Source organism: Budorcas taxicolor, chromosome 13 (assembly GCF_023091745.1).
Source record: "Budorcas taxicolor isolate Tak-1 chromosome 13, Takin1.1, whole genome shotgun sequence".
Classification (NCBI taxonomy): Eukaryota; Metazoa; Chordata; class Mammalia; order Artiodactyla; family Bovidae; genus Budorcas; species Budorcas taxicolor.
In genome coordinates, this window is record NC_068922.1 from 10,375,289 (window position 1) to 10,399,612 (window position 24,324).

General features: G+C 47.7%; 1 protein-coding gene across 3 annotated transcripts in view; it reads right to left on the reverse strand.

Annotated features, from left to right (window-relative positions):
* The window catches only part of KIF16B (kinesin family member 16B), a 294,681-nt gene that overhangs the window by 81,513 nt on the left and 188,844 nt on the right, over window positions 1–24,324 (reverse strand). For 2 of the 3 annotated variants that reach the window (XM_052650603.1, XM_052650602.1), the window contains 6 exons: window positions 20,192–20,224; window positions 19,769–19,822; window positions 16,823–18,115; window positions 13,842–13,994; window positions 11,679–11,775; window positions 10,916–10,966 (listed from right to left, as the gene is read on the reverse strand). In XM_052650603.1, the coding sequence (XP_052506563.1) occupies window positions 10,916–10,966; window positions 11,679–11,775; window positions 13,842–13,994; window positions 16,823–18,115; window positions 19,769–19,822; window positions 20,192–20,224 (1,681 nt within the window). The remainder of the gene's footprint in view (window positions 1–10,915; window positions 10,967–11,678; window positions 11,776–13,841; window positions 13,995–16,822; window positions 18,116–19,768; window positions 19,823–20,191; window positions 20,225–24,324) is intronic. The other variant, XM_052650604.1, reaches the window with a different exon arrangement.

Here is a 24,324-nt window from a genome sequence, read left to right on the forward strand (position 1 = left end):
CTAGAAATATTGTCAGCATTCCCACTAACATCTGGGGCCACAGTTTACTTCAATCTCACTGATTTCACAGTAATTAAATATTAACAGGTGGAGAGAAACACCTGCAGAAATGAATAACTGAAGAATAAGTCAGGAATCCAAAGACATTTGAGCATAACTATAGAGAAAAACCATAAGTATGTGTTTCCACTGAATCACTGTTGTGATGGAATTTTTAGACGCTATGTTTTGAAGTCAACAAGGTGTAAAATGTTGAATTCTCAGGATATACTGTGCAGAGTTCCTGACATTATCCTAAACTACATTTCTGTTGGGCAGGAAGGAAAGTTAACACAAATTTCTGCCAAATTTATTTTTTTTAATTTGAAAGTAGTTATATTTTGAATATCGTGAGTTTTACTGTAAATGTGTGCTGCATCACATCATATCCTGTTTTCTGTGAGAGCTTTTAAACATCTATGGAATTACTGATTTTGGAATCAGTCAGTTTCTCTACATGGGGCAAAGAGTCGTCTTAGACTGGGAAGGGGAAGCCAGTGGCACAACATGCTAGGAGGGGACGAAACAAGAAAGGCTGTAGTGTGGATGCTCGTCTCACAGGAGAGCTGGATAAACACATGGGATGTGTCAAGCAAGTTTAAATGCACCATAGAGCGGCTCTATTTAGAAATAAAAGGTCAAGGAAAAGTACATAATCAGTAACCTAGACTACATTTCTATACACAAGAAATACCACTTTTTAAAATAAGATACAGAGAAGTATTTTCTTCGGATAGCTTTTGCCAAAACAATGTCCACTGTCAACAAATACACTATTTTCCCAGTGTCAGAGAAATACTATAGTCTGGTCCTCAGCCAAAGGAAGCAGACAGATCACAGGATATGTTTTGAATATTCAGGTTAGAAGCTTCTCTTCCTTACTCAGGCTGTGTCTCCTTCAAAAGGAGCAAATTAAGGAAATTAATAGGAAGAGGCATTAGCGTCCACTAGAATAGCTGTCGGCACTGCAGAGGGCATGGAGTGGGCTGATCCCACAGGGAGGCATCAGCAGTCTCCCCTAAATGCTCTAATTACAAACCAGATGGTTGAATTCACTATATGCTGTAACTATGACAAGGTCAGGCCTCAGGACGGCTGGGTGATCTGTTAGCTAAATATCCATGCTTTGCTTTTAAAATACAGGCAAACCTGAGCTTTTATCAGATTTAACAAAACTAGTGGTTCCCCTGGATAAGGCAATGGCACCCTACTCCAGCACTCTTGCCTGGAAAATTCCATGGATGGAGGAGCCTGGTGGGCTGCAGTCCAAGGGGTGGCTAAGAGTCGGACATGACTGAGCGACTTCACTTTCACTTTTCATTTTCCTGCATTGGAGAAGGAAATGGCAACCCACTCCAGTGTTCTTGCATGGAGAATCCCAGGGACGGGGGAGCCTGGTGGGCTGCCATCTATGGGGTCGCACAGAGTCGGACACAACTGAAGTGACTTAGCAGCAGCAGCAGCGGTTCCCCTTTCTCTGTTCTCAGCATAGCACATATTTCTAACCCTTCCTTTTTCAACCACATGTGCCACAGTGATAGTTTTAACTAGAGGTCTCTGCATCAGGCACCTACTGTGACCCCTCAATTTGAAAATTGGGGTCTGGGGCATAGGCAGCAAGGATCTTCTCAAGTACGAGCCACGCCACAAGAAACAGGGCACAAAGGCGGCCTGTGTGAGCAGGTGTACCTTATGCAATATGGCAGAAAGCCAAGACATGCTTGCATGCCTGTCCAGAAGGTGAAGCCTCCCTGTGCCAAGAAGGGACCTGGGGCTGGCCCCATGCCGCTCAGAAGGCTCCGTACCTGCCACTGACCCAGATTTGCTAAGGCACGTGGCACACCTGCTCCCGGTATGACCTTTGTTGAGGTTGGGGCCTGACAACTGGCTGACGTGCAGAAGCAACACAAACTGTGCCTTACTTTAAAGTGACTTCAGAATACTCACAGCAGGACACAGAAATACGAGTTTTCAAATAAAGGAGTATTTCTGTCCTTTTGCTATATACCTATATATCATCAAGGATAAATGAGCCAGAAAATAACCAACTGTACTAGACATAGATTCGTGTGGAATATCTTGAGGCTAGAAAGACCTTACGGTAAATCCGAATCTCTGATTCTTACTACAAGTAGATTATTCCATCCACATCTGAGATGACTGACATTTGTCTCAAGGTTTGGAAATACTGAACATCTTATGAATGATTCAACTTGAATCATTAAAAATGTCCCCATCTTTCTCTAGTCCAAAGATAAGTTGAATGGCCCATCGTTAACAATGGATAACCCATCGTTAGATGGACGGTTTAAAAAAGACTAAATAACAGGTTTAGAGTGACTCACTGAGGATGCGGCGGCAGCTGTCACGTGGCTCTCATCACCAAACATGAGTCTAGGAGCAGCAAAGCAAGGAGGGAAAAACAGGCGATCTTCCTCCTGGTTCTACAGTGTCTTTAATGACCCATGAAAAGTGCCACTCGTCACTCAGTTGCTGACTTCTCAAACCGTGCTGAATTCTCAGGTCCAGGAGAACCTAAAGTGGGGCCTAGCGAGGACTCTATCACCACGCTTCTATGTTTCTGTAGAGTATGCTGTTTAACCTGCCAGCTACAAGAGCAACTCGGAGCACACAGGGTTATCTGTACTATATGCCACAATGGTTATATCCCAGCTTTTCTTCTGTAAGAGCTAAAATGCAGAGAGCAAAAAGGAAATGTAAAGCATACCAAGAAACAATGGAATGCTGCGAAACTTGTAAGGCAATTCTTCGAAAAATAAAACGTATAAAAAGAGACATAATCTTTAATGTCTAGAATTCCAAGAAAAAATTTACAAGTCAGGAAAAAAATCAGCAGTTCTTCCAATTAATCATTCATGCCTATGAAAAGACAAATCAAGAAAAAAATGTATACAGGAACTGTCAAGAATAACCATGACCAGGAGATGACTCTGGCAAGAATATCCGTCCCAGAGTCAGGTCTGGGTTTGAGTTCCAGTTCTCAATCAAGTGATCCTTTCAGACATGAAACGGTAATCGACACTCTCCCCATCCCAGCAGGATCACAGTGGGGCTCCAAAGGAATAGCACGTAGGAAAGAACTCAGTAGGCTATAAATCACCATATAAAGGGTGGTCGGGACTGTTACCACGATGATCCACTGCATCTTCAGCAACCAGCGATTTTAATGAGATGACAGAAGAAACAACGTGAGCGCCGATTTGTAACAGAATCTCTTTCCTTCTTACTAACTCGATTATTCAGTTTCATTTCTTATAAAGGAGTTTAAAAAAAAATTACAAGAGTGCATCCTTGATAAGTGACTGGATGTTGGTAGCTTGGAATCTGTGTTATGTAGGAACCAGTAGGGGGACTAAAGAACGTTGGCCGTAGAAGAAGAAAAACCAGAGGAGGTGAGAGCGGGCACTGTGTCCTTGGAAGGCTGTTGGTATAATACAACTGTGGAACAGACCTGCTCCATTCTGCCACAGAGCGGCCACCGATGGATGGACTGCAGATGGAGGTCACAATCAGGCGGATTATGGGAGGAACGGTCTAACAGTGAGAAAAAGTGAAAGGCACTCAGTCGCGTCTAACTCTTTGTGAACCCATGGATTGTAACCCGCCAGGCTCCTCCGTCCATGGGATTCTCCAGGCAAGAACACTGGAGTGGGTAGCCATGCCATTCCTCGGGGGATCTTCCCAACCCAGGGATTGAAACTGGTCTCCTACATTACAGGTGGAGTCTTTACCATCTAAGCCACCAGGGAAGCCCCTAACAGTGAGAGCAGATCCCAGTGAACAAACTGCTTCAGAGGCAGGCGAAAATCAGCCCATGGAGGGGTTAAGCAAAGACTGAATTGGGAAATATGTTCAACTGATGACGGAGACTCAACACTTCCATCACAGAGAGGTCCTACAAGTTCTACCTGAATTTATCTCAAGAGAACCTTGGGAAGCGCGGCTGAATGCATCCGTGTGTGGTCCCAGTTCTCTCTCTTGTAGCCAGAGGAGGGAGAGGGGGAAGGCACTCTCGCCATGGCTTCCTGGTGAACGGAGCATGCTCTTCCTTGCCCCTGGCTTTGGATGTGGGTGTGTGACCTGTGTTGGCCAACGGGGTGCTGGCAGACACGATGCATGGGTGTCTTTTCTACCGGTCCCCCTACTGGTTCTATCATCAACTTCATGGCCACTGCCCCTTCCACACAGACCCCAAAGTGAGACAGGTGGTACAGACCAGCCCTAGCTGAGCTACAGATGACCCTGGCCAAGCAGAGACGCCTCGGTTCAACTACAAACTATTAGTGAGAGATAAAAGCTCTCTTTTTGTCGGAGGTCACTAAAATTTTGAGGGTTGCCTGATACTTGGCAACAGCTGACTGATATAACATCCGTCACGAAAGGTATGTTAAGGAAGGAAGCAGTATTAACTAAAAAGTGAACAGAGGAGGCTGTGTAACTCAATCAGCAAAACGACCTCATTAGAAACCAGTCTGCCCAACAAGACCACTTGACTATCTGAGAAGTGTTAACAAAAGTGCTCTAATCTAGTTATCATTCAGAACTTTCATCCATCTAGGAAAAAGAATGTAAATAAAAATTACTGTAATTACTACTGCTGGAAGGCATAAGCATTCTCTCCAAAGGATGCATGCACATTTTTTTAAAGTAATGAGAATGGGGAGACAAACTGTTTTGAAGTGTTTTTCAACAAAGACTAAATAAATTCACCCTGCCATCCACAAGTCTGCACAACAGGCAGCTGTGAGCAAAATGGATTTTAATCAAATTCAGATGAAACTGCTATTTCAAAAGGACTCAGAGAGGTATTGTCTAGAACACAGTAACAAGTTCTGCAATGTTAAGTGTTTATGCCTACAGTATGATAATGCAAAGTGCCACATAATGAAGTATGGATGAGCCTTTTTTTTTTCTGATAGAGAAGCTCATTACCACTGAGAAGATGGTACCTCAGGCTGGATGCCAAAGCTGCCACACCTGCTCCCTTGCAGCAGCATCCCAAGCTCAGAACCCCGGAAAAGGAACCTGTGAGCCAGAGAGAGGCCCTAGGACCGAAGCCATGGACGATAAGGGGGGCACACATTCCTCCACTGGCTTCTCCCGGCCTCCTGACACCCTTACCAGTCAATTCGTGATGGTGAATCAGATCCTCACATCAGGACCACATTTGATCTCAAGGTGAAATGTATGCTCAGGTGAAACGAAGTGACAGGTGGAATCTGAATTGCCCGGAGGCTGCTTCTGTTTCGTAGCCGTAGCCCTCATTTCAGGCTACGTGGCTCACCGAGCAGACTTTTGTCGCAGCCGATAATCTGACCTGTACGCAGCACTCAGGTCGCTGCACGCTCCGTCTATGGACAACATTGAAGAGCATAACTTATAACGTGGTGGAGTCCTGCTTCTTTACCTGAGAGGATGAGCAAGTCTGTCTAAGGCGTATCACTCTGCTAAACGGACCGCCTATGCACTATTTCCTCGCCAACCACGCTATCCTTCTCTGGGATCTTACACTCTGCTCTCTCTGCTCCTCATGACCATTCACTCTGTTCTCATGCAAGAAAATACTCGATTCAAATCCAGAGAAATATTGTTGGTAAGATATCAGAAGACTACTCTGGTTCATTTTGGAAGTTTTTTCTGTGATAGAAGATCCACCCGCCAAGCAGACAACAAACTTTTTTTTTTAAGCACTTAATTAGTTGTTGTTGTTGTTCAGTCACTCAGTCGTGTCAACAAACTAATTCTAATGATGTCTTTATCACGGACTCAAAAGTCTTCACGTGTAAGGCAAAAGGAGGGTGTGAATGCGTGTGCATGTGTGAGAGAGTGTGTGCCTGTGTGTGTCGGCGGGGGGGAAGGGGTTATGGAAGGGTTAAAAACAAGCTCCACAGGAAAAGGAAAAAAGCATAGGAATTCCACTTTCTCCAGAAAGATAAAAGACCTCGCTTGGCTACCACCAGCCAGGCTGCAGCCAGCAGTGTGGACCCTGACACAGTCTCCTGGGTCCTGCCTCTCCCCACTCCCTCCCTCAGAATCTGGGGAGAGGAAAACCAACGCTGGAAACGCAGGGCAAGTTCAGCAGCTTGTAGTCAGCTCTGACGGGGAAGAGGGAGGAGCTGTGCTTCCTGGCCAGAGGCAAAGGGTCAGTCTCTGGACGGATCAGCTTGGCACTGGCCCACTCAACGAGGAAAAGAAATGAAGTGTGGGGCTACATGACTTCTACTGTCTGTGATGCAAAGACCTGACCGGAATAGAAAGTGGCCCTTGCAGGCCAGGCCGAGAGCTGCGGATGCACGGCAGAGCAGCTGCCAGCTGAAGCAAAAGAGCAGAGAAGGGGTGATGGGAGGGGGCCTCCTTCCTCCTGAGACTCTGGAAGCTAGGAGAACAGTCGAACTAGAAGAGAAGCATAGCAACCCGGGGTCAGATGCCGGAAAACATAAACACAAAACGTGCAAGCCGCCTCATAGGAATGTTGACCAGGATGTGCACAGGAAGGGGTCCACCAGAGGAGAGGCTCTGAACAGCCGGCTCTAAGCCGCTTATGCAAGAGGAGGGCAGCTGGATGGTACCCGGAGCAGAGAGGAGGCGACCCAGGCTGACATGGCGTGAGCTCCCCCCGGAAGCAGGGAACGCAGGGCCCTGTGGTTAGAGGTTGAGAAGGATGTGCAGGCTGAGAGGAAGCTGGGGGTGGCAGGCAAGCGCCAGATGCCTTCAGGGCGGCCTCCATCTGATGAGACAGCCGCAGCAGCATAGACACTTACCCAAAGCTTAAGGGCCTTTCTAGCAGAGAAACGCGGAAGCTCAGAGAAACGACTGGAACGTGGGGCCACATGACCCAGCGGGGAGAACAGTCAAAACTGAGCTGACGAGGGAGGAACTGAACCACAGGATGGAAAGGAAGGGCCGGAAGTCTGAGCGGAGGATGACAAAGGCGATGCCCTGAAGGAGACCCAGCAGGGCATGGCACTGCCACCATCCCACGTGTTATGGGAGGGGGCAGGCGTTGCAAACCCTCGGGGCCCCTGGGGAAGGCTGGCGGAAGCCTTCACTATTGGGCTCTGAGACAGAGATGTCCTAACCTCAGCCAGCGGAGGACACTGGGAAGGGAGCTGCCAGACCAGACACCTGCTCAGGCAGCTCACGTCCACCTGCTGGCGTCCGGCAGAAACCGACAGACGCCAAGGTCAACACACCCCTACGTGCTTCCAGCACCTCACAAACAATGAGGCGGACCCGATTTACAAGGCTGACATTCGGAAAGTGAGGCACGGTGGTGAGAAAGGTATTTTATCAGTGCTCAGCTATTGTCTGTTTTTATTTCAAAGGAGATATTTAAACTTTTTACATTTCCAATTTAGAGAGGTCTGCATTTTCACAGTTTCAAATCAGTTAGCCACACTGAGCTATTCATAGCCCTGGACGGTTGTCATCGTGTTTATTCTACCAACAGTCTGAGAAACCATGCAGAGTACTGTTACGAGCCTCCTCCCTAGAGCCTCGTCAAGTGTGAGGTCAGCCACAGGGCCTCGTCCCTCGAGCTGAAGGTCAGTTTCCAGACCTCAGGGACCACATCCCCGGCGTCCTGCAGATCCAAGGTGCTGGTGCACGGCTGATCCTTCCGGGCTTCCTGAGGGCGCCGGGAGGCACTGCTTCCTGAATCTGACTGGCGTCTGAGGTTTTGGAGGAAGACAAGTTCGAGGGTGAATGATGTCTTTGTCTCTGGAATGACGAGGCACCTGAATTCACTTAAGGCTCGGCATCTGACCACATCAAACCGCGTTCCTGGGGGCGGAGAGCTCAGGGCGGGGCTGCGAGGATGGAACACGCGGTCTTCCCTCACCAGGGCCACGTGGGTGTTCAGAAGGACGAGCGACTGACAGGGATCTTGGCCAGAGTCACCCCCGACTCTGACCGTCGTGTAGAGCAAGAGCTGAGCCTCCGCCAGAGACGGGGCACCGGCGCCCAGGTTCCCGTGAAGGAAGTAGATCAGGTCCACCAGGGTATTCTGGAACCTGGATGATAACCGGACTCCGTTTGCCAAAACTACGTCAGGGATTTCTGCCTTCCAGTCAAGGGAGAGCTGGACCAGATCTTCCCGGAACAAGGGATGCTCGGCGCAGGCGGCGGCCTCGGACGCAGACGCAAGGACACACAGGAGGTCCCGGCATATCTGCTGGCAGAGGTTCTTGTTGTAAGTGAACACGGTGAGCAGCAGATTCTCTGCAGAGCCCAGGAGCCGAACGCTCTGCCCACCAAAGCCAACCTGAATCTCCTGGAGCCCAGAGAGGGGCAGGGCGTGAAACACGCCCACGGAGCCCCAGGAGTCCAGAACCAGGGCGTATAGCGCAGAGCCGAACAGCAGCAAGCATGCGGGCCGGGGCACTGGCTCCGCGCAGTTGGCCACCGCCAGCCAGTACATGCCTCGGGGTACATCCGTGTTGCCCCAGAGTTCTGGTAGGGAACCGGCCACCAGCTCAAAGAAGTCTGTTAAGGGGCATTCTTGAAGTTTCAGCATTTGGTCTGAGAATTGCACAAGGGTCTGCTTAAACACGGAGCCCCTTCTGGCACCTTCCAGTTCCAGGCAGGAGACAGAGCCCAGTGAGGAGCCTGGGAACTCAGTGGCTGCGGGGCCAGCGGGCCAGCCCAGGGCTCGGTAGGGCACCAGGTTCCCTGCCCGCCCCACAGCCCCTGCCTCATCCCTGCTGCCAACCTGACCTTCCTTGGGGAGAGAAAGAGCTTCTGCTGCTGCCCCACCTATCTCCAGCAGCCTGTGCAGGGGTGACAGCTTCAGAATCGGCAACCTCATGAGGAAGGTCGCTGCCTGTGATGCGAGCTGGCTGGGGTCGCACAGGCTGCCCACGAGCCGGGCTTGGCCAACGGCCTCTGTGCCTGCCCGCAGCAGGTGGCTCCTGGTGTCTTTGTAAAAGTCTGAGACCCACTGGTAAACGAACCCCAACCCACGGCTTCCCTCCGGCTCGACAGTCATCAGGGACTCCGGCGAGCTCACCGCTCCAGCTGCTGCCCCCTCCCAGCGGAGCTTGGAGGCCAGTGCTGCTGGGGGGACACTGGCCCGGGGGACCCTTTCAGAGACGAAGCAGAGGAGCTGGCTCCGCCTGGTCTGCTCGCCCCTGCCGTCCACGGACACTTCCTGGGATGTGTGCTGCAGCCAAGTCCAGCTGGACGTGAGCCCCGGGCTGGGTCCACCTTGAGGACTCGTCGGCTCGCTGAGGCTTTCTGACTCACCATGAAAATGTCCCACACTACTGGTGCTGCTTTTGCTAAGAGGAGAGGTTTCAGTGAGATCGAGGCGTTCTGGCCGAGAGTCGCCTCTGTTACAACTGCTGCTGTGTGACGGCTCGTCCTCCGAGGGCCAAGCCCCCCGCTGGTTTGCTCCCCAGCCTGGCGCTGAGCAGCAGGCAGATGGGCCAGGGATGCTCTGGGTCATGGGCAGGCTCCAGTGGTGGTTCTGGTCCACCTCGCCCCTCTCCTCTTGGCCGGAGGCATCAGTGACGTCTCTGGGCAGCAATGGGGCAGGACAGCTCTTCTGTCAAAAACAGGTGAAAGGGAGCTGTGGCATCTTTTGCGATTCTTTTTGCGTGAATGAAGATTCCTGTGGTCATTGGTTTTATCATGTGGATTAATGCAGAGGTTCAATCGATAACCAAAGCCATTCGTGTTGATTGACTCATGATTTCAGAATAGAGGATGTGATTCACACACAGAGCATCAATTTCCATATTTCATATCTTATAGATTGCCAAGTATTTTGATAGAAATATGTTAGATGGGAGTGACCCACAGTATCCATTTCCTGGTCTAATATTCTACTCTTAAAAAGAAAAAAAGACAAAATTCTAAGGCCTTTGATTCTATTTTCCAGGGGGCAAATTTAGTTGTGAAAATAAGTCCTTGAGTAAATGTCCAAAATGTAAGAGTAGCCGGGGGCATACTTAACGTGAATGAGAAACTGACAAGTATTCCAACCTCACGTGTGTTTCTCTGGCCTCTCGGTTTGTTTCATGGGAATCCTCACATCTGCCCTGGTTAGAGCACCATTGTGGTGTTTGCAAACCAGGACCACAAAAGGCTCATGGCCAGCCTGCTACAGGCTAGACATGTGGATACAAAGAGTGAAAGGCAACGTCCTTTTCTTCACAAGGTCATCTCCTGAGGAGTCGGACGTTCAGAGGAAGACAGCGTTATTCCCGGAAGGGTCGGATGGAGGGTGAGATGGTCCGTCTCCCGTAGGACATCCACCCCTCTGTCGCTCATTCTGTTCAGTGACGTAAGATTTCTACCACCTCCTAGTTTTGCTTTTTTTTAAATTTTTTAATTTAGGGGTGTATGGGAAGGACAAGTCCCTCAGTGGAGGAAAATACAAGAAAAGCCTTACAAATCGTATGCCCAAATAAACCCTGGTCTGACAAGCCACTGGAGAAATAAGCTACCCAACCAGGAGTGCTTCCTCTGAGCCACTGCCAGCACGGTCCATAAACAGGCAGGGTTCCTAACACGTTGGGAAGTACTTGGGTTCATCTCCAAACCCCCTCTCTGATTCTGATTATATCATTCAGCCTCTTAAATGCAGATGAAGAGAAAGGATACTGTTACAAATGAAAAACTGGGCAGAGGGTCTCTACCACAGCTACACACACTCGAATAAAGTCAGAGCAGTTTGCAACCGGCAGGATTCCGTTTAATTTTTAAGTCATATAATAGCTTGCCTTGCCTATTAGCCATTAATCTCACTGGGACTTCGAAATTCTAATTATGCAACTAAACATTAAGAAAATTTAATCACACAAGCATGCCGTAATTTAAGGCGACCCTATCAATCTGAAAAGTCATTACCTACCTCATATTTTAGCTTACGTTGAATGGTACCATTGTGGAGTTTCTCATTATCCTGAAATGAAAATAAAAGCCCTCTATATTAAATTACAGCATGTTCACATAGAAGGAAAAAAAGCTGATTTGATTAGAATATTTATGAGAACAAAATTCTAAAGAAACATACTTGTCATTCAACAATGACCTTTCTTGAAGAGTTTATATTTCCAAGGTAAACGTGACTGTATGGATCCATCTGCCTGTAAATGGAACTGAACCATTTATTCCTAACCTTAAAAATCACAGCATGACATTAAAGGCAAGATTTCCTTCGGATACTTCTTAATTTATAGGATAGGAAGGAAATGACTTCATTTTGATAAAAATCAACAAGTCACATGTATGTAACTTCTCAAAGGCAAAACTGTATTTCTACTTGGGATAATTTAGCACTTAGATTAAATACTTAGGAAATTGATTATATTTTTGGAGAGAACAGAAAGGTGTTATGTGTAGAATTTTTGTAAACTGAGGTAAATGAAACATTTTAGGAAACTTCATATTCACTTCTGAATTTCCCCTATAAGTTCAAAGTGTTCAAATAAAGTTACTCCTGAAATAAGACTATCTGTAAACAAGCTCCACCCAAGTAATATTTAATTATTTGACAACACTTTATATCTCAATTTTCCCACTGAAAAACTGTAAATAAAAGATCACCACCCCCAGCTCCTTAATGGAAAGTCATCTTGAAAACGACTGCCCGGACCGCCAGCTCCTTCGCTCACCTTCACAGCGTCCGCAGGTTCACTGCGGCCATCACCGACCACGTGGTGTAGACCCTGAAGGCGTCTCTGGACTTCCTCTTCAATGTACGCATTGATCCTGAAAGCCAAGAAGATGGGAGTCCATGATCCCGTCTAACCACACAGCGCATCCTGAGATCCTGCTTACCACACCCTTGGCAACCAGAAACCTTCTTTTTCTAAATACTAAACATAGTTAACTCAGAGCCTCCAACCTTTGCCTTCTTTCTAAGAAATGTGACATCATGTGTTCACTATCTAGGGTTTTCCTCCAACAAGAGAGGCCTGGACAAATTACCGAATCCTGCGAACGGAAGGGAGACTCAGTTATCCCATGCAAATTCCCTCTGATGTCCCGGGCAGAACTCCTGCTGCGGGCCACGGGAGAGTCAGAGACCCACCACAGTCTCAGGACGGACTCTGAGACCCAGCACTTCACTCACCAAGCCTCGGTTTCCTCACACACATACTGAATTCACAAAACACAAAGTCATCTCAGAGGAGTAAAAGGAAAGACAAAGAGGCAGGTGCAGCCTCCACAGATCTCCCCACTGCACGGCACACTGTCTCACCTCATTCCTTCTGCCTCTTCGCTGCACCTGGCCATGAGACCGTGTGTTTTACAGGTCTCTACCTTCCAAAAGGCCCGGCCAAGGGCCAAGACAGTGGAAGCCAGAAACAGCTGACTTTTGAGGCAGCTGTCAACCAAATATCTGGCACGCCATACAATACATAGGGGAAACTATATAAACTGCAGCCATCCACCCAGAAGAACCAGGGAGAACAGAAGATTTTGGGCCCATCAAAATCTTTCCAGTGACTCAGGCCACCAAAAGGCAAGGATTTCTCAGTTCTAGGCTCCAGGCTCTGGGTCTACAAACACTGAATTACACAGATTGTTTTAAATGTTTACATCTTAGCACACTAAAAAATTAAAAATCTGGTTTCATCTAAGTCTACACATAATTCTAGAAACATTTCTGTACTACTGACCATGGCTAAAGGACTTTCTGATATGCTGGGTAAAGAGATTGGTATTATAGGTAAAACAGCCCAAAAGAATGGTACAACAGTAATAGAATACAGTATTTACATTTCAGTATTTCAGTAAAGAAAATCATATGCAATTGAATATGAGCCAAGGCCTCCTATAAACAAATTCTCTCTCTGAACCTTTACTTAAATTTTAAGCGCCACAGAGGACGACAACTTAGGTTTAAAGGACCTCAGAGTGCCGTTCTGAGCACATTTTGATACCTGAATAGCTATCTGCTAGTACCCAGGGCTCTGGACAGCCCAGTTTGAAATGTCCCCATGGCATAGATGGAGTGAGGAAAACAGTCTGTTTTCTTGTAGGCAAAGAATGAATAGGTCGATTTAGCTGAAGGCTCCAAGCCACAGATCAATTCATGACGCCAACCAAGTCGAAAATCACTTTTCTATAGTAACATCAGGTATGCATGCGTGCTATTCACGGTCATTCTGAATATATGGTGTGTCTCTGCAGTGTCTATTTGTAACCAATGACTTCTGTAAACTATCAACACAAGGTCCATCTTGGTACAATCCAATTAACTCTAGCTTGTTCCTCTAGACCTGGCCTGGCATCACTCCTTTCTGGTTCTGCGAAACCCTTTTTTTTTCTCTTTAAACATTTATTTATTTGGTTGCACCAGGTCTTCATTGTGGCCTGTGGGATCTTCCTGGCATCGCTCGGGATCTTTCACTGTGGCACACAGATTCCCCTGCTGTGGCATGCAGGCCCAGCTGCTCCATGGCACGTAAGATCTTAGTTCCCCAACCAGGGAGTGAACAAACGTCCCCTGCATTGCAAGGCAGATTCTTAACCACTGGCCCACCAGGGAAGTCCCTCCCTGAACCTTTTAACAATTCTACCTTCTTACACAAACTACTTGCACCAGCATTCTTGATTTGGCTGGCCGAGTATCCTGTCTTGAGCCCTATAAAGGACATCTCACCCCACCAGGGGCCAGGCAGCAACTGATCAAGACAAATATGTCTTGGGGACAAGTACTGTTCATCATCTTGTATAGAGCCCTTCATATGCAAACTGGCCAATATAGGGTTCCCTGAGTCATCAAATCACGTCAGAAACAGGCCTGACATCAGTGTGCTGTCTAATACCTCGCATCCATCAGAGGGACCAGGTGAGATTTTTCTGGACTGGATGGGAAGCTGGAAGCAGCAGGCTTTCCCTCTAAGGTCCCACGATGCCCTTTTTGAACACCATCAACCTCACAGATCTTCAGCTTCAACTGCTGGATTTCATGCTCTAACCTACAAAGATGGAAGTTATGTGAATTCACTCGTTAAACAGTATCTCCTGAGCTTCTTCCCTAGAAACCACAGGAGACCCAGACAAAAACTGCCCAAGGAGCTTTACCTTCTGGTAGAAAAGGTACTGCAGACCTATAAGACAATGTATAAGCTGGTAACAAGCCACAGAGAGTTTCAGGACAAACGCCACAGATATCCAGGCGTTAGAGAGAGTTCTACGTCAAGGGCAAAGGTATTCCCACTGTGTCCAGTAAATCCTCAGAAGTACAAATGCAGAATTCTGAGCCCCGACCCTGGCTTCAATATAACTGTTGGTTGTGGACTATACATCATATCCCAACAAGGATGTCTATTTGACAAAAGAGATTTTTGTTTTAAAGAATCTTTTAAAACCACCAATCTAGGAGAACCTTCAAGGTCAAGGCAGTTCTAAATTGAGTCCACACAGGCCAGTGGGAATTTGGCATTTGGAGATGACAGTGAATGGTATTCCAGGTGCATAAACAAAGGGACTAAGCCACGAAAACCAGGAATCTGTGCTGGCTAAGGCAGAGGGTGTGGAAGAGGGAAATAGGTGAGAGAGACCTAGGAAAACAGGCTAAGTATCTACAGAAGTTAATATAAACCATAGGCTCTGGAACCAAACATTTATTTCCAAAGGCAGACGATACAGCTAATATAAGGTCAAGTATGTATGAGGCTGGTCTCCCACTGGCCCAGGCGTGACTGAATTCAGGGCCATCAGGCCAAAGAGCCAAGCTTGCCAGTCAGTGTGTCCTAAGGAACACTAGCCCACTTACTGTTATGAGACTTGGATCTCAGCTGGTGTCGAGCTGCAACCCTGCCACTTTCCAAGTGCCTGACGCTTGTCCCCTATGGTTATATAACCATCGAGGGGGAAAGAAGAAGAAAATGGATTAGACCTAGCTCATAAAGCAAGCTGGCAGAGAAAGACAAACGCAGTGCAGTGTTGGTCCAATCTGGCTCCATGTGAATCTGGTCTTTTGCACTTTGGAAATTCACAAGTGGTCAGGTCAGGGTGCATGGCAGACCCTGGCTCAGTTGGGAGAGCCCAGAGAAATAATAAGACACAAAACCAAGACCCCCAGAAACCTACAGGACTGTCACAGCCACAGCAAAGCGCTGAGAATCTGCCGGCCTCAATCAGGGCTTTGCAAAATCTACTCCACCAAAACACACGAAGCTGAAAGCCTCCTCCGCCCAGCTTCCAGGGAATGCTGACGCTGGGACATCACTAAAGTGTGTCTGCTAGAGTCTAGTACTGACAGTAAAGGGCCAGGGAGCAAGGCTGGCTGGCAGAAGCCAGGGACGGCAGGCTCCAAGCCCTGCTGCCTTCTCGCTGTGAAGCTCAGGGCATAAACTGAGAGCACGCCTCCTCTGCTTTGCCTTTCCTGGGGCTGCAGCTTTGTCCAGCAATTTCACTGACATACTTGCGATCACTGTCTTAAGCCTCAGACCTACTTCTCTGAAGCCACAGCATCGTGGTTTTTGATTGTTTCATCTGTCACTGTTGTGCCTGAGGGAATCACCAGGGAGCTTGGTAAAGAGAATCGCTTAAGCAGATGGTTAGAAAGCAGGCTGTCCTGACCCTGATGATGGCTCCAGCAACACCTCACGGTAGGTCTTGCCTTGTCACCAGCATGGATCTCAAGCCTCTGCCCATATCAAGCTGGGCTCCAAGAAGCCAGCAGGTGGCTTCTGCTGCAGCCCCTAGAAAGGTGTGGGAGGCAGGGCGAGGACTTCAGGGCGGCAGGGGGAGGACTTCAGGGCAGCAGGGAGCCTTCCAGCCCCCGTACCGGGGCTTCAGTTAAGATCCCAATAGACCAAAAAAAAAAAAAGATCCCAATAGACCAAACGGTCTGGAATTACTAAAGAAAAGGTCCACGTCCTCTTCATAAGGGTAAGGACTAACACTGCGGCTCCAAGACGGAAGAGCCTATCCATGGCAAGCAGGCTAGGACGGGGCTGGGCAGGGGACGAAGCCCCCTTGCAGAACACCAAATCTGGAGACATCTGCAAACCAGGTGGCTGCCAGTCTTGCTGAGAGTCTTGGCATCACACCTACAGGGTTAGCAGAAAAGCACCCTCCAGTGCGTGTATTTATTTGTTTTGAGGCCCTACCTCCAGGAAGCATGGTGACAGTTAAGAGGTGGTGGAAGAGAAACACTCTTCTTTAACCATGAAAATAGCGCTGGCTCCTAGCTCACAACCTCCAAAGTAGTATCAGTAAATCATCACCAAATGAGCCTGGCGAGACCTGTGTTCAGAACATCTGGAGAGCTTTATTGTTTAATTCAGAATCCTGAAATCACCCATCAAACACTAAGAGCCCCCCGGGGAGCAGGGGTGGGGGGGCTGTCTTTTCAGTTCACTGCCAGGTGTGGAAATCAGTGTCTACACAACCTGGGAACTCAGGAGCGATCCTTCACCAGAGTAAGTGCTGCTCATCCTCACGGAGATGTTGAGGTGTGGGCAGGAGGGGGCCGGGGGCGGTGGAGATCAAGAAAAAAGAAGGGGGGAGGGCGGGGAAATCGGGCTGGAAGCCTTTTCAGTATTCCGTATTTATTAAAATATTACACACACGATCAGAGGTCACTGAGCTAACAGACCAGGACTTGGTTTTTGTGTTTTTTTTCCAACTTTAGGATGGTGATTTAAAACAAGGATTCTAAGGAAAAAGAAAATAAGGCTTAGCCATTAACTGATGTATCAGTCAGAGAAACAGCACTCAAGGGGAGAAACCAAGCCATCAACCTAACGCCCGGGGGCCCAGAAGGCTTGGCCGGTGCGCCCTGGGCCGCACTCACCTCTCCCGGTCCTTCTCCAGGGCTTCCTGCCCGGCCTGCTCGCTGCCAGCGGCCCGGGCGCAGCGCCTCTGCAGCGCGGAGTGCCTCCTCTCCAGCCGGGCCACCGCGCGCTCCAGCGCCTCTCGCTGCTGCTGCTCTCGGGACTCCAGGATCTCCTTCTCCTTCCGCCTCACCTTCTCCTCTTGCCGGGCCACGTTGGCCGTGAACTCGAAGGTGGCCTGCAGCTTCTGCAGCTGGCTGGCGCTGGCCTGGTACTGCGCGAGCTGCTCTTCCTTTTCTTCCATCTCTTTCTCCACTAGGTACAAAGTGTTGTCCAGGTCGAGAGGACCTCGATCGAGGATCTCACGGACTCTCTGCTTCTCCTCCGACAGCCTGGGCAAATGTTGCTGCAGGAGGTCCTGGAGCTGACGCTTCTTACACTGCAGCCTGCCCTCTGCCGGCTGCGTCCGCTCCACCACTCCGGCCGCCCAGAGGATGTCCGCGCCACCCTCCTCCTCCTTTTCCGACCCCCTCAATTCTTCCTGGCTGCCAGATGGTACGCGCTCGCGGAGGAATTCCCAGTCCTCCTCCACCTCCCGTTTCAGGAGGTCCTTCTGCTGCATCAGGTCCTTCTCCATGTTGGCCAGCGTGGCCAGCTGCCTTTGCTTGAACTCTAAGAACCGCAGCTGCGCCTGCTCGAGCTCCGGGCTGTCGCCGCCCCCCTCGGCCCCGGCCTCCCTGGCACGCAGGAGGGCGGCGCGGATGCCCTCCAGGTGCCGGCGCTCCTCGGCTGCGCGCTGCACCTCCCCATGCTGCGGCGGCCGCAGCAGCTGCTGCTTCGCGCGGAGCTGCGCCTCCAGCTGCGCCACGCGCAAGACCTGCTCCCGCTCCTGCTCCTCCAGCCGTTGCTTCTCCTGCTGTAGCTTGGCGTACTGCTCCTCCTTTTCCCTCTTGAGTCGCTCCAGCTCCTGAAAGATCTGGACCTTCTCGGCCTTCTCGTGGCTGTTGAGTTCCTGCAGGCGCTGGAGCTCCTCCTGGACACGCAGGAAGCGTTCCTCCTCCCGCTGCTGCTTCTGCAGCTCCGTCTCCTGCTGCTCCCGCTGCCTCGCCTCCTCGAAGCGCTCCTTCTCGGCCAGCAGGTCCTTGAGCGTGCTCTCCAGGTGCGAGCTGCGCCGTTTGAGGCTCTCCTCCTGCTTGCGGATCTGCCGCTGCGCCATCTCCGTCTCCTGGCGCTGCGTCTCCACCTCCTGCTGCAACCGCTCCAGCGCCGCCTTGTCGGATTTTTGCTTCTCCTCCATCTCTTCTATGAGTTTTCTGAAACGTAAAGCGGTGATGGATCGTTATTTGATCACTAGCTTCACATGCTGCTCTGGCTTCTCCCTGAACTGATACATCCTGGAAATGGGCGTACACTGCACACCCTTCACTAAAATTTTAAAAAAGAGAGAGAACAACATTTTCCTTTTAATATCCAGTGGCCTGCTGTTTAATTTTTTTACTCTGTAACTGTCCAACATATCATTTGCCTAATCTTCTCAAGTAGCCTCTGATATCATCTCTTTGTAGTGCCTATAAGCATGTGTTATGCATGATATAATTTTAAAAGACCCCTGAGCTCAAAGAGAAAGAGCCGTGCCCAATTTAAATTTAAATGTGAATAATTCTATTCAGCCCAGTGGCTAAAACTCAGTGGAAATTCGGTGACAAAATGACATTAAATAAAAATGCTTATGCTGTCCTCAACTCATCAGGGTCAAATATCAAAGTCAACATAATCAACATTTCATTGTTCCAGGTCAAAGAACTACACGCTGTTGAACATTTAATCACTAGTTTAGGACAAATGGCAATCACCAAATGACCCAAAATATTAGTTTATTAATGCTTAACATTAAAAATAATGGCAATCTCCATTAAAATACTTAAATGCATGATTCCAGGGGCTACGTGTCATGCGTCTGAGAGAGCAAAGGGTGCCCACTGGGTGCTAACTCAGTGTTTCAAGGTTGGGAGGGATGGCCTCTAGAGCAAGAGTGTGGGTGCACGGTCTCTCTCCTGACCTACCCAAGCCCTATCTTACATGATGCTGGGAGCTAAACCAATTCATCTGTAACCTCCAGACTCCACGTTCTAGGAAATAAATATCCAGGGTACAGATTTTCTGTGGCCTTACTTTCTATGCTAGTATCTGTCGGTTCATTTCTTGGCTTGTTATATAGGACAGAAAAAAAAATACAGCGTTTTCAAAGAATTATATTCAGAACATATTAAAAAACCGTCTCCAAATCAATTAAATAACCACACACACATGTCTGCACACAGGTGCGTGCACACACAGACACACCTCAAAAGAAAAGGGAGCTGAGAACATGCAGAGGTGGAGTAAAGAAGGTTATAGAAATGGCCAATCACCGTTAAGGAAAGATGTTTAAAAAGTGAGAAGGCATAAGAAGGGGAATTGCCATTCTTTTGGCTTTTTTAAAACTCAGGGGATATTATTAAGGAAGATATACTTTTTAGTTAAATTTGAATACATCTATTATTTGGTGTATTACATATAACGAGTGTAGTAAATTTGCCTACTGACTTATTTCCTCTCACAAGTATTTGAAGATGAACTATTTTTAAAAATTCAAACATTGAGACTGTCCTGGTGGTCCAGTGGCTGAGACTCTGCACATCCCAATGCAGGGGACACAGATATTCCCTGGTCTGGGAAGTAAGATCCCATGTGCTGTGTGGCACAGCCAAAAAAAAAAAAAATTAGTAATTAAAACCAATTAAAAATTCAAACATGAAGTAAAGTTAATCAGCTAAAGAAAAATGAGTTACAGTCATCAGATGTGTAAATGGATGGACACTGAGCCAGAGGGGAATGACACAGACGCAGGTGGAGTCAGTCTGAGACACCAATACAGGCACCCACCCCTGTGCGGTGTTAATAAGGCTCCACAGCACGTGGCTTACCTTCTACTTTCCAATTTCTCAAGCTCTTCACGTTGCTGCCGCTCAAATTCAAGTCTAAGAAAATCAAATGAGAAACAAGTTACTTTTCTGGAAGTGCTTTTTTTACTCTTTCTTTCTCTCCAAAGTGTATCAGTTTGTCAAGCATGATTTTTAATCATTGTGGGTTAGCAAGTTTAAAACGTATTCTCTGCTCTATAACTATGATTAGAAATTAGACATACTTTGGGGTGCTTGAATTCAGGTCAAGAAGGAACATACTTTACTTGAAGAAAAGGAAACAGAAAACACTATATGAAAGTCCATATAGTGGAAACACTTCCACTGTATGGAAGAAGCAGAGTTAAAGACGACTTCTAAATGAGAAGCATGCTGACTCCATGCAGTTTAGTCACAGATTAGTACAAAAAAATGAAGAATCTCTACCTTAGACAAATGGGTCCTTTTATAGGGAAAAAACTGTCAGGGAGGTAGAGAAAGAGAGCACAGACATCAATTAAGGAGAGAATTAACTGGGGAAACATCACAAGAAAAGCAGTAAGATACTTAATAGCCAAGTGTCATGCACAAATTGAAACGGCTTTTCATACGTATCACATTTCCCAACCACTTCTTCAAGCAAATACTCCAAAGAGTTGGCTGTTAGGTTTTGCACACTTCCCAGGATAATTATAGTGCTAATAATAACTAAGCGCCAATAATAACTGCCCACAAAAGTCAAATTTATACTTTTTACTACTTTATAGACGGTTCTACTGTATACAGGAGGATCTTGAGAAACCTACAATCAGTAATTATTTGATTCAGCAGCTCCTGGGGGCTACAGAGATGATGAATAGATTGACCACAGTGGTAGGAAAATAAAGGGAGCAAGGTCACTGGGCAATTTAAAACTCATTAAAATATGGATGACAAAAGTTGACTTCTTCTCAAATAACTAGCTTGAATTACTTCCAGGTTGCATTATAATTTTTAAACAGCATGAACTGCAATTGTTAAACTTACACCTTTTCTTGTTGTGGGGGATGGCAGATACAGCCAAAAAGCGACACTATAGAAAAATTCATTGTCAACTGTTTTCCTTGGATAACATGCAAATCCAGGTTGGCAACAGTTACCTTTACGATGAGCTAATGAAATTTCAAACAGATCTGTCACCAGCTGAATTGGGTTACAACTGAGAGTAACATGTCTCAGGGGCAGCGGTGGGGGGGTGGGGTAGGGGGGTGGGAGCAAAACTGAGTGCTGTGCTGAGCGGTTTACACATTTGCTTACTCTGCCTTCCAGCAAATCCTGAAGACAGCACACAGCATAAACCCATTAACATATCAGGAGCCCAGAGCTCAGAGATGGGAAAGAACTTGTCCAAGATCAGGAGGGTAAGACATGGAGGAACCAGGACTTGAACCCACAACAGCCTGCTTCCAAAGCATGGTAATTCATTCATTTTATGAGCAATGCTGCCAGTTTATGATGCATAATAAAAATATTAAATCCTTCATTGAAACTTATCATTTAGGGCTGTATTTATTTTTCTGTCAAATGAAAATGATCTGTAGATTATAGGTACTGCCATCCATGAGAAGTCAATCATAAATCTATATGAAGAGTGTCTGCCAATTTCCAAGCCTTATCTACATGCCATTACACTAAGTAGAGGCAGGGCTTCATTAAAGTTCACATATGATCATTCTTTTTATATAATGGTGAACAGATCCTTGGGAATGATTCCTAGTATGAGACTTCAGTACAGTTTTAGCCTTCTTAGAGGCAGAGTCAAAAAACAAAAAAAAATCACTGGCTAAAGCACTTTCAAAACCTGAGGATTTTCCTTAAATTGTCTTTATTCTCAATTTTGATTTTTTGTGAACACTGGCTCAATGCGATCATCAGCAGACAACAGGCTCTCCTCTGACAATGTCACAAAAGGATGGTCATAAGCCAAATGCTGCTCTGAGAGGTTCGAATGAAAACCTGTCACAGGACGTAGGAACTTCGCTGGAGTTTCAGAGGTTAAGAGCCTGTCCTTACGGTGCAGGGGGCATGGGCTTGAGCCCTGGTTGAAGAACGAAGATTGCACGTGCCCTGCGGTGCGGAAAAAACACCAGCACACAACAACAAACCCCTCTCGCAGGACAGTTCACAACTCGCAGGTGCTGAGCGTGCTGTGCCCTCGAACCTCTGCAGGCCTCATCCTCACTTGATAAGCCAGGAAACTGAGGCCTGGAGCACGCAAGTAGCAGAGGGAGGCCCTGAACCAACTTGGTACTAAAATCTTGTGCCGACCTCTGCAACTGTTGGTAACTGTGGGTCTCCAAGGGTCGTAACATGTGAGAGTTGGCATCTTCTTCTTCAGGCTGACACTCAGCACCTACGTGTTTCACTGAGCCCAGTGCCAGGTGCTGTGCAAGGCACAGGGGATACAGTGTCTCAGAAGGGAGCTGTGGCCCCTGCCCTCACGGGGCTTCCAGTCTGTAAGGGACAATGGGGTAAAAACGGGAAGTGCTCCCAGTGAGTCACGAGCCAGAGTGAGGAAGGACAGGGTTACATGTAGCAAACAGAGCAGGTGCAGATCTCAGAATTTAGCAGGATGAGAATCCAGGCAAGACTCTCATGGGAACTTCCACCTAGGCTATGACAGTCTTCCTTGAGATGATGAAGAAACTCAGGAAAAGCTTCATAAAGCCATGCCTTGGCTTCCTGGGTGGGGCGGGGGTGGCGTGGGGGGCACACGGAGGGAGGCAAGATCCAAAGTTCAATGGGAGTACAGAAACTACAGGGTGCGGGGCCTAAGAAGTTATATTGAAGACTCTGAATTTGACCCTAAAGATGGTGGCAGAAAAGTATCTTGGAACAGGGTTGTTGGAGAGCCCACAGATGACAGGTGAGAGGAGAAGCCAAGAAACAGATCAGGAGGCCAGTGCCATCATGGATACAAGAGATGACAGAGGCAGGACCCAACATAACTGGGATAAAGAAGGGCTGATATCTTCTGATACGCAGTCATCAAGGTGACAGAACCTGGCAGTGGGCTGCATTGTGCCGGGAGCTGTGATGGGACAGAAAGAATCAAAGACGGTTCCTGGCAGGGTCACACAGTGGGTGGGGAGGCAGAGCGTTACAGCCAACAGGCTGCACTCAAAGGTCAGCTGGTCTGAATACAAAGGCTGGTGGTCCTGAGGCTAAGCATGAGTTATTCAACCTTGGATGCTTAATTTTCACAGACTTAGAAGAAAATAACAGGCGTCCCCTCAAAGGAGACAAACACCCATCCCATCAAACAAGACAGTTCATATGAAACAACTGCAGCGTGCCTGCGCATAGTAGGTGCGCAAGTCTGCCTCTCGTCCGTGACCTGAGACAAGGAGAAGCCCAGCGGGGAAGGGGAGCAGCAGCGGGGTGGCCGTGGCTGTGCTCACAGCGGTGCAGGTGGGGGGTGCTCAGTGTCCGCAGAAGAGTCAGGCCACACCCCGTCTCTCACCACGGCCCCGTGAGCTAGGTGCCATCTTTCCCCCGCTTCACACGCCAGAAGTGAATCAACTGACTCCAGAGGCCACCATTTGTCTCTATTCTGCCTTCAAGAAAGGAAGCTCAGTTTTACATGTATTGAATCTAATGGTTCCAGGGTCAACCAAACTGAGCTGTCCAGCAAGCAGGGGGAATACAGAGATCTGATACTTGGAGCCTTCTCAAGAACGGAGACACAGACCTGAGATTCACCAGCATCCAGGCGGGAAGGGAGCAGAGATGGACGGGGTTACCCAGGACACAGGTGTGGAATGAGACAGTACCCATGAACCATCTGCTGAGCGCCTGTACACAGGAGGGGCACAAATCTGCTTCCCGTATGTGATCCCCAGAGACAAGGAGCCCAGTGGTGGCCACCACAGACACGGCAGTGACCGGCGGCGAAGGAGGGGCCCTCCAGGCTGAAGATGAGCAGTCAAAGACAGAGAGAGAGAAGACCCCCTTGATAAATAACGATTTCCATTTCCTCGAAATTAAGAGTTAAATAGATAAAGATGCTCAGTCTTAAACTTCTAAATAGTCTGTGGAGAGGGTCATAATTACAAAGTCAGGAACTATATTTTAAATATGAGGTGATATCAGCTGTTGCTGGTACTGTTTGGCTTCTATTAAATATTACATACTTACTAATCATACTTTAAAAACGCACCTTTTTCCATAATCAATGATAATTATTTCAAAGAGCAAAACCTCAACAGACTGTAAAATATAAATGTGTGTTAATATCAAGGAAACAGTATCTACTGTAATTGTACTTTAATATGGCTTCATTTTAAATAAGTATAATTCACTAACTTGCTTTACTGGAATTATCTTGGCCCCAAATGCTCATTTCCTAAATGTTATAATTAAAAGGAAAATCACAAAAGGATATAATTTTTGCAGCTGTTTTTAGTGTTTTTAAATGACAGTTGGAAGTACACACACAGTGTTAGGGCCAGCATACAATCCATCTGATGAGACATGACCTCTTTTGTGCATTAAAAGACATCTAGCATTTGGAGACATCACTGCACATCTTGCGAATTATA